This window comes from Pundamilia nyererei, unplaced genomic scaffold (assembly GCF_000239375.1).
Source record: "Pundamilia nyererei isolate P.nyererei 1_Seehausen unplaced genomic scaffold, PunNye1.0 scaffold00082, whole genome shotgun sequence".
NCBI lineage: Eukaryota > Metazoa > Chordata > Actinopteri > Cichliformes > Cichlidae > Pundamilia > Pundamilia nyererei.
In genome coordinates, this window is record NW_005187483.1 from 1,820,350 (window position 1) to 1,831,367 (window position 11,018).

Genomic DNA, 11,018 nt, shown 5'->3' on the forward strand with positions numbered 1-11,018 from the left:
GAAATTAACCTTTAGCTTTTCTGACGCTTAAAAGATATGAGGTTTCTTTAAGAACTTTGGATATATCCTCTTAAAGAGAGCCTTAAAGCCACAGTTCTTACCGCATACTTGTGTGGTGTCTACTATTTATCCCTGGTGGAGACTTATGTGTGACTAAAAGATTACTGAGACATGACACATTGCCACCCGGGTTGCCTTTGTACATAGGAGACACAGAGGGAGACAAAGTGAACTCATCTGATTTCATCAGTGTTATCCTTTTTATTCATCTATATAAAGCACAAGAGAAGGCTTGTGGGGCTACCACCGACTTATCTTCTAGCTGGTTTACAGGGGAGTGACTTTAAATAATTAATGCATAGATTTTTTTCCATCTCCATCAAGTATATATTAGAACTGAAAGGAGATAATCTTGGAAAACTTAGGTCTTGAAATAAGACTTTTCAAACAATAGATAGCACACAGTTCCATACAGAATATATGGAACATTCCTCTTCTTCTACCAAAAACCAACAACAACAACAGCAGCACTAATGGGCACCACTGGGGAGGTCCAATAACAGGACCCAGTAAAACCACCTTGAAACACGAGGTGAGCTGTCTGTGTTGAGACTTACAATAAAAATGAGCTCGTTCATACTAACAGGCACTGCCTTGCTGCAACTAACACACCCAATAAAGGGCAAACAATGTGTTGTTGACAGGAGTTTCACTACACATCTGGAGTCTCAAGCCTGAGCAGTTTGTTTGATTCATTAACAATAAACAGTGTAATCAATCAAAGATTTAAAATGTTTAAAAGGTCCAAACATTTTGCAATGAATCTAAAGACTGTATGGCACAATATCTGTGTGTCTCTCTGTAGCCAGCTGTCTTTTGAAAATTGATCTTTACGAAGCTTCAACGCTGTAGTGCAGAAAGCTCTCATAATGAACTGAACGCCATTCAGAGAAGGATGAAGTGAACCTCTTATCATTCCCAGAGACGTTACCCAAACCGCCCCCCTTAAGTCCCCTGTTACAGTAATGAGCAACAGACTGTGAAATGTCTGAACCTAGAAAATAATCAGGACCTTTTGTTAGTTTTAGGTCAGAGAGGGAGGCTCTGCCACACAGAGACTGTTGCCACATTCCTCATTAAGGCTTTCCTGTGTTCTGGTGAGTTGTCTGAGGCATTTTATTAATATTACTGATTCTCTTCACGCTTCAGTCAATTATGTCAGCTTTAAACAACCTGGATGCCTGATATATACGGAGGCTTGGCAAATATGAAAGAGCAACTTTCGGTTTTCAAACAGTGTTTTTTTTTGTTTGTTTTGTTTTTTACATTTTTAACAACGCTTTACTTCTTAAAATTAAAAAAATTATGATACGATCAGTAAATACAAGTTCAGTATTATAAGAAGCAGCTTCCATCTACATACTTTAACTCAACCTTAGTGGCATTTGCTTTGAGTGCTTCCTCTGGCTCAGACTCATCCAAAAATAACACGTCTCCAAAAAGTATTTTCAAATGTGATCCTAGCAGGGTCAACTTGTATAGTAACTAGTTTGTATAGTATAGCATAGTAGTTAGTTTGGTCTACGTTTGACTACGTCTTCCTATGGACTAAAATACAAAAGTTTTTATGAATCAAACCTGTAGACCTCAGTCTTTTTGATAGTGTCCAAAGATGTCCACAGGAAGGCGCTGTAGGTCATGAACTTTGTTCTAGTAAGTAAATGGGCGTGTTTGCTCTGTGTGTGTTCAGTCTCTTAAATTACCCGCTGTAGGAAAGGAAATGGACTAATGTTTGACAGGTAAGTTGATCTCGTACAATCTGAAACAGGATAAATGTAGCTGTGTAGTTAAAGTATAGAGGAGCTCTGTCAGAGTTTGTGGATTTGTTTATATTGGAAGGATTACATGTGCTATTGATCGCCATTGTTTTTGTACGTGGGATCAGTGTGTACCTGTACCGTGTAGTGTGACCCGGAGTCTTTCAGCGTTTCGTTTGTCTTTTTCACCCCCCCCCCCCCTTGTTATGATTACATGTTTCCACGTTGTCTAAGAAGTAAAGAAAGGAAAGTGAAGTCTTTCTTTCCCCCCTTTGTTCTCATGCAGCTGAGCCACCGGGCTGCTCTTGTTTAACTCAGGGAATAAAGTAGAGATGGACGATTTCTGGGCGGGAGCCCTTTGGGCACTGAAGATTTGGCTGTACCTCGTAATCATCCTCATCATGATCCCATCCATGTTTGGATTCTCACTGGGCATTTCCGAGATCTACATGACCATACTGGTGAAAACCTTGGAGGTACTAACACACGTAATTCTTATGTCCCTCATAGGTTAATATGCTTTAAGCAGGTGGATATATTTTGATTCTTGGCCATTAATATATGCTGTCTGTTCTCCACAGTGGGCCACTCTGAATATACAGAAAGCAAATTCAGATGAAGGAACACTCAAACCCTCCTCATCTAATGGTAAGTAGAAAGAAATTTGATTGATAGATCTAAAGAAAATGAGGCAGGGGCACTCTTTTACAGATAACTTGATGTCATATCCCTTATTGTGAAACTTTGGTTTAAGGAAAGCTTTGCGTCTGCTGCAATATGAGATTTCATCAGATACTTCATCATAAGTCTGTGCTGGCATGTTGCAATGATATGGCCACATTATAAAAAATAGACTGATTTACCTTTAAAGTGGCCTTTTTTAAAAATGCATGCATATAAAATACTCACGGAGCAAAACTTGCTGTGTCTTAAGGAAAAATGTTCATATTTTCTACCATACTACAGCTAATTTTTCACCAAAAAGTCTCTTTGTGGCGCTGAGGCTCAGTAACCTTTATGATAGGTAATAAGTAAAGTTGCTCTGGGAACCTTGTCTTATCTCACAAGATGCAATAAATAAACTCTTTATCAATCTCCAAGCTTCACAGGATGGTTTCCCATGCTGGAGCACAGAAAGACAGTTTGGTCAGCAAAAATTGCTCTCTCCAAAGTTCCAAGTGTGTGAGCCGAACATTTTTAACATGAGCAATGAGTGCAAGAAGTAAAAGTCCCTGAAGAACAGAAACAGGGCAGACATTGTACTGAATGTTTTGAGTGAATACGGCGCGTGTTAGTGTAGGTTCTGGACTTTGCCTGCTGAGATATGAGGTAATGTGGATCCAAGCTGAGGCTGTTTTTAAACTGTTCTCAGACCTGTTTGCCTTACAGTCTGTTCAGTATGACCATTATTAATAAAGACTGCAAGCAAAAACAAGTAAGAACGTTTAAGGACATGTTTTAGGCGACACATTTCATAAATTGAGTTGCTCTTTCTTGTAAAGTCCCTTCTATGATGAGAACTCCAGATACAGTATCTTATCACTAAAAGTATTACATGCCTGCCTGTTGTGCCATATAACACTGAGGTGATGTAGATTCAGTTCTGTTCTTTTTAAAGAATTTTATCTTGAGTTAATGCTCTGAATGGCTTCAGTCCTCATGTTTTGTTGTTGTTGTTTTTTAATGCGTTTTGTCAAAGTGCAGCACATAATGCTCTTCCAGGAACAACATTCCCGATTGAACTCCCTGACACATTCTTTAATCTTCTAACCCTAACATTGCCTTAAGACATTTGCCAAGGCTGACTTATCTATGTGATTGTTACTAATATAAAAAAATCATATCAGCTAGTTTAATTGCATCACTGCGTGTGTCTGCGTGTCTGTGTGTGTGTTTGCATGTGTGTCAGGTCTCATCCAAAGGGAAAATGGATCAATGGAGAAGGAGCTCGAGGAACTTCGACGAAGTCGCCCAAAACCACCAGTGGGTGGTGATTTTACACTAAGTGACTGTTTCTATTTCACCCGACAAGGGATTGAGAGTATTGTAGATGATGAGGTACATTTTTTTATTAACACATCTGCAAACCTTGGTTTTAATTTTAAAATGAAAATGTTTTAGTCATGTTTGTCAACTTTCTATTTTAAAATCAGGTGACCCAGCGGTTCACTTCTGAGGAGCTGGTGTCCTGGAACTTACTGACTCGCACCAACAATGATTTCCAGTACATAAGTCTGAAGCTGACGCTGGTCTATGGCCTTGGCATCATTGTGAGATACTGCATCCTTGCCCCCCTCAGGTAGAAAAATACTGCAGAGTCCACCCACCCCAAATTTACTCTTTCCTCCACAGAGAAGCAATGTGGAAGACAGAGTCAAGACTCACCTGGTTGTGTTAAAAATGATCTCAACTGAGTTAAAACCTACTGAAAAAATTGCAAGCTGTATGAGAGGAAGAAGTTAATGCCATAAAAATGTGCAATAAAAATATGCAATTCAAATTCATTTTTTACATAACATGCAGTAATTTATATTTCTGTTAAGTTTCAATAAAAACTCTAAACTCCAACTGACCTGCTGCTTGAAGGTGAAATGTGTCACTCTCTCTCCAGAATAACGTTGACCATCATCGGTGTTAGCTGGTTGGTAATAGGAACATCTGCAGTTGGATTGCTTCCAAACTGGAGGTGACTAAAAATGTTTTGTTTTTTTTATCTTATACATTAGAAAAAGTACTATAATGGAAATCTTTTCTCAACAATGTGTCATTTTTTTTCCTTGTAAATATTTATTTTTAGGATAAAGTTCTGGCTCAGTGAGTTGGTCCACGTGATGTGCTACAGAATCTGTGCTCGAGGACTCTCTGCCACGATTCGCTATCACAACAGGTACAAATGCTTTCCTGTTATGTACCACATCCTTAAAAAAGACTGGTTTTACCCTTTGTCTTTGATTTCAGTGTTGTCATTTCCTCTGCAGGGAAAATAAACCCAAAAAAGGAGGAATCTGTGTTGCCAATCATACTTCTCCGATCGACATTGTGATTCTGTGCACAGATGGCTGCTATGCTATGGTATGCAAAGAAGTCACCCTCAAATCAACTTATTTGGAGTTTTACATATAAAGAAACTGATTTGTTGTAAAACAATTTCTTTGCATTATGTGTTTCCTAGGTGGGTCAGGTCCATGGAGGCCTGATGGGAATTATTCAGAGAGCCATGGTGAGATCCTGTCCTCATGTCTGGTTTGAGAGGTCAGAGATGAAAGATCGCCATCTAGTGACCAAAAGGTTCATATTTCACTCCCTCACTTCAACACGTTTCTTTCAGGTCTTTTGCTTGGAAGTAGAAACGTATTATCGTCAAAACAAGAACGAGTATGTTTTGGAACGCTGATGCTGGATTCACTGCAGTTTAGATTCCAGTCTCTTTACTTTAATCCCTTCTCAATAAGGCACTCATTCTAATTGTTGAATGTATTTTTTATTGTGTGTATTTATAAATGGTTTCTATTACCTGTTCTGTTGTTTCCAGGTTGAAAGACCATGTGAACGACAAAAAAAAGCTTCCTATATTGATATTTCCAGAGGGTAAGCGTCACCAAGTAGACAGATAAAGTTACTTTATCCACTGCAGTTTGATCTTTGTATCATCAAAGAAAAGCCTGAGTGAGAGCTGTTATTTTAGCTCCGTGTCTGATGGCAGTCTGGCCACTGAGCTGTGACACACGAGCAGATATTTTCTATGTGGGTTTGGAAGAAGCTCACACAGCTGTCTGTTTAATCTCCTGTTTCTATAGGAACTTGTATTAACAACACATCTGTCATGATGTTTAAAAAGGGAAGTTTTGAAATTGGAACAACAATATACCCAGTCGCCATTAAGGTACTTCAGCCCAGTCTAGCATTCCTCCTTCATCTCTCAGTCATATATATTTGAGCCCTTTAGGTCACACATTTCTGCTACTTAATGCTTGTCTCTGTGCTTTTTAAACTTTTCCTAGTATGACCCAAAGTTTGGAGATGCTTTCTGGAACAGTTCCAAGCACAGCATGGTCAGTTACCTGCTGAGGATGATGACCAGCTGGGCCCTTGTATGCAATGTCTGGTACCTGCCAGCCATGCACCAACAGGTGTGTGTAACATGTGATGAATGAAGTCTATGTACATATCTGTATAGACTTAGGAGGACTTTAACTCGGATCACATTTGTTTTCTTGAGACTTTAACTTGCTTAAATTGACTGTTGGTCTTTAGTCTTTATAATAAAACTGCTTTAATTTGTGACAATAAACGGATTCACACAGTTTTATTTCCCCCAAAAAATGTCAGGAGGGTGAAGATGCTGTCCAGTTTGCCAACAGAGTGAAGTCAGCCATCGCTCACCAGGGAGGGCTGGTAGATCTGCAATGGTAAGCTCTTACCTCATCCCTTTTAAAGTGATTCTAATTTAATGATTTCACAGACAAGAGTAACAGAGAAAGATGTAGTCCTTTGTCTGAATGCTAATCAAGTGTCAGTCAGCTCTTTTTTTGTTTTTTGTTTTTTTATGACCTGGCCATAGGGAAACGTATGACACTGAATAATCGTTTAGTTCTGTCTGCATGCAGGGATGGAGGCCTCAAGAGGGCAAAGGTGAAGGAGACATTCAAAGAGCAGCAGCAGAAGAAGTACAGCAACATGGTGGTGAGAGATGACAGCAGCAGCAACAGCGACTGAGATCCTCAGTCAAACAAAGGCCTTGTCTTGTGTTGGAGAATATCTACTGGGGAAAAAAAATGCAGTGGTCCTCCAGTGTTTTCTCTCTGGCTGTAACTGACTGGGAAAGCACAACAGTAGATTTAAAAAAACTGTGAAAACTTAGGTACAGCTAAAGAGAGGGAAGTCTCAGTGATTCATAGATAACACAAGTGCAATATTGAACATTATGAGGAACTGTGTTTACTGCTGCTTTAAAAAAGAGTTTGGGGTCACACAGCATGTTCTATATTTTTTATTTTTTAGAAAATACAGAGACATTTTGTTTCAGCAATGATTACTGCAGTGTTCCAGTGGCACATTGATTTAAATAATGCGAGTTCAACATATGAAAAGGCTAACTGATTATTTTTTCCCCCCACTGATTACAGAAGCATTAAGTGTATGGAGCAACAGCACCTGTCGGTTTGATCATAGTCTCAAACACGTCCAGTAAAACAACTTTAGGATTTTAAAAACTATAATGCAACAAAGCTTCATGCACTCAATAAACCAACTAAACTGCTTCTTTAAAGGGTACAACAGTTTTCAGCTGTGCTAACATGATAAATTTGATACATTTGTGGTAGGTAGCAGTGTGTTTGTAATACATGAACAACATTGCTGCAATCATAAGTTATGATTTTAAATTCTCCTGATTCTACAACCTTTTCATCAACATTTCATATTAGATGAAAACAAGCATTTTTTTTTTGTCTCAGAAACAAAGACGCATTAAGTGACCCCAAACTACTGAGCACAGTGTTTACTGATGTGAAATGTGTGATTGCCGATGAGCCACTGGTTTAAAAAAACTGGCTTGATGAATGTGTAATTTGTCGACTTAAATGTGTTCTACTTGTTGTGTTTTTTGGTTTGTTTGTTTGTCTACATGTCAAAAGCCCATGGTACAAATGTTGTACTATACAAATGAATTCAGGTGTTGCCGTGTAATACTGCAAAAGAATTCACGCCGATAACTACCAAACCGTGCTAGTTCTCAGTCAGCTTGAACGAACAAACACATTTGAGTTCAAAACTGACAGCAGCTTAGCATTTGTTCTTCAAAAGGGAAATTTGACCTCGTCTGCTTTTCAAAAAAAAGCCCACGAGTTTGACACTTGAATAATGAATGTTAACGTTGTTGTGCGTGACAGTCCAGTTCATTTAATGACAACATGAGCTGTAACTGCTTCACAGTATAACGCACAGAACAGACTTTTTAGATGGCTTCTCACTGGATGGTTTTTCTGAAATTTCATCCTCATGGCTTCCATTTTTCTCTGGGACTTCCTCTTTGGACCCTTAAAGCAGATTGAAGAAGCATTTGTTTTAGGGAGACTTTTTGAATGTTGCGTGTCCTGATATTTTCTGTTTGTTTGTCAAACTGTCAATGATCTCACCATCATTTTTGTGATCGCTGGGTTCTGATTTGTCCTGAGTGCTCTGTTTAAAAACAAGTTTGAATCAATGAAATTCTGTCTGAAAACCTTTAAACCAGTCGGCCTTTGACTGATGAAAGTACTCACCTGCAAGGAGTCCCCTTTTCTCTGTTGTGCTTTGAGTTCCTGATATCTGCAAGTATTAATGACAAAGTAGAAATCATAGCTAAGAAACTCTGTAGTCAGATGAATGACTTTGTGTTTTATAGTTTGGTCCATAAGTATTCAGATAAGAATATTCTTGTTTTCATTCAAGGGGTTAACCAAGACCCTTAACGCAGTTAATATACAGCTATTTTTATACATGGTCCTTCCTTTTCAGACACTCAGACACAGTTTTGTGATCTTGCAAGGTCTGTTGCCATAATTTATGAAAACTGGAGCAGATAAAATAGCTGGAGTTAATTCCATGTGCTAAACTTGTATTTGTTTCACTGGAACTCTCAATATAAGCTTAACACAAATGTTGGTGTAGGTGAAAAAAAGCCTTTAATGGCCAAATCGCCAATGTGTACAAAGTTTCTTAAAAAGAAGAAATCCTCTGGCCAGCTCAGCAACACCGAAAGGGTTAAAAGACCACAGAAGACAACTGAAGTGCACAATGACAGAATTATTATGAAAACAGCTTTGAAACATCTAGACAAGCCAAGAACAAACTGGGGGAGGTAGGTGCGATATTGTCAAAGTCTACAATCAACAGCCACTGGTTAGACTAAGAAAACCAAAAAAACTGCTAAATGCACAATTCTGGAAAAAATAAAATCTTTGGAAACCAAGATGAACTTGTACAAAAATAATGAGAAATTATGGAGATGTGCCAGTGGAACTGGGTTATTGGTGTTTATAGGTTAGGTGAGCATGTGACGATGCTGCAAACTGATCAGAGTGTGCTTCACAGTGCAAATGGACAATTACCTAAAGCAAACGGCAAAAGCAAACCAAGAGTTTCTCAAAGCAAAGAAAGGCTAAGAAGTCAGTTACCTGATCTGAACCTAGTAGAGCAGCTTTTCAGTTATAAAAAATGCAAAGCTGAAGGCAGAAAGGCCAACAAACAAGGAACAACTATAAGTGACTGCAGAAAAAGAAAAGAGCATCTCAAGGGAGGAAATACAGCATTTGGTGATGTCCATGGTTTCTAGACTTACAGTCGGTGAGTGCAAAGGATTTTCAGCCAAGTATCAAAACCAGTCTTTATGTATAAAACTATATTTGTTTGTCAAACTCATTTTAAACCTATGAAAATGGGATACTATGTATAATATGGCTGTGATTTCTAAATAGCTAATGTTAAATTGATCTTAACTATTGAGTAAAAGAATCTTCGTTTTGATTGGTTGAATTAAAATGTCCTTTGGTGTGGTACAGAGGTAAAACTACAAAAACGCTCACTGTCCAAATAAAAAATGATTTAACTGTGTGTCACAGCTTTCAAGTCTTTTTGTCTCTTCTTTTTGTAACCCGGTTTGGAAAAAAAAACGGGATGGTGAAATATTTATGAGTGGAATTAGTGTCAAACATCTGCGTCTCCTCTGCCCAGTTCGGATGACAAACAGGTTGCTGTTGATTCAAATGGACAGAGTTAAATTAGGGTGCCTTTATCTCCTAGCAATAAAGGCCAGCAGGTCTACAGTACAACATAGTTTAATGCAATGGTTATTCCATTAAGAGCAGTCTTGCCTCTAACATGAGCCAGCTGGTCTTCATAAAACCAGACAAATAAAACCAGCAGTATATGCAGAGTATTCATTTGTAAGACAGACGAATGACGAATACAGTTGCAGTTTCACAGCAAAAACATCTTAAGTTGCTGTATTATAAAGTACTGCTGTTCAGTTTGTGTTAAACAATAACACAATTTCATCTAATGATGAAATAGTCACAGTTTTGTCCAGTGATTTGTCTTCAGACGAGGCTATAAATGTTGTTGATCAAGCATATTTAAAAAGATGCAGTTACATTTGATCACTATCTGTAGTAATCTCACCTTTGCAGATAGGAGTCGTTTTTTCTGTGGGTAGAATTTGTTTTCCTTTTCAGTCCTTGTGGTGTCCATGTTTTGCTTGTGTCTATTCCTACATCCACCCTGCCTGCAGCTCCAGATGCAATTGGCATCTTTGATAGCAGAAGTACAAATATCAGAAAAAAACCAAATCAAAACCAAAACTCTCAGTCATGTGGATGCAAACATGCACAGTCGCTCTTGTAGCTGAAAGAGGAGCTTGCCTTTCCGGACTTCACACACTCCTTGTTCTCTTGTAGACTTGGCTGATATGTTGGTAAGAAAGTGGCTCTGCAGTTTATGTGGATGTTTGTTGTTGTATCCGTGGCAACAGTACCCCCCAAAAAATGAAACAGCAGTGCCTGTGGCTGCAATGAATGCAGTCAGGGCCACCTTCTTTACTTTTAATTCTTAAAAAGTATATATGTATTTTTATATATATATTTGTTTGTTGTTGTTAGATTAATTTTTTTAAAAATGACTCAATTTTAGTAAAAACTAACATCAAATCTGTTATAAAAAAGGAAATGTTCTCAAAAAAGACATCATACTCAACAGACTTCTAAATAACAGATGAGATGTATTTCGTATTTTGATTACAGATGCATTCTTGTTTTTGTACTTTAAATAGGACACCAAAGTCAGAAAGGGTTGAAGTGAAAGTAATTCATCAGTGTTCTTGCAGCTCTCTCAACATAGGAACAAAAATAATAGTACAATAAGAATATATAATGCCATATCTTTTTTGTAAGCAGAAAATATAAGATAATGTCATTGCCATTTATGGATTCATGGTCATCAGGATTTGGTCTGGGTTTTTGCTGTTGTTGTTTTTTTCTATTTTGTATTCTTAATTGATGTATTTGAGGTTTGATATATGGTTGATATGATATTTATGGTTGATTGATGTTTTATTTGATACAATCCAATCATTTTTATATATAAATATAATAGGGCGATTGTGGTTCAAGAGTTGGGAGTTCGCCTTGTAATCGGAAGGTTGCCAGTTCGAGGACAGTCTCGGTC

At 38.0% G+C, this 11,018-nt stretch overlaps 1 protein-coding gene across 1 annotated transcript; it reads left to right on the forward strand.

The window, feature by feature from the left end:
* Positions 1-1,691: 1,691 nt before the first annotated feature.
* On the forward strand, positions 1,692-6,550 carry agpat9l (1-acylglycerol-3-phosphate O-acyltransferase 9, like). The gene is made up of 14 exons (XM_005738190.2): positions 1,692-1,799; positions 2,104-2,293; positions 2,399-2,465; positions 3,727-3,875; positions 3,971-4,116; positions 4,429-4,503; positions 4,615-4,704; positions 4,796-4,889; positions 4,990-5,105; positions 5,350-5,405; positions 5,615-5,700; positions 5,819-5,947; positions 6,147-6,226; positions 6,425-6,550. The coding sequence occupies exons 2-14, from the start codon at positions 2,150-2,152 to the stop codon at positions 6,531-6,533; spliced, it is 1,341 nt and encodes a 446-aa protein (XP_005738247.1). The 5' UTR covers positions 1,692-1,799; positions 2,104-2,149; the 3' UTR covers positions 6,534-6,550.
* Positions 6,551-11,018: the final 4,468 nt, after the last annotated feature.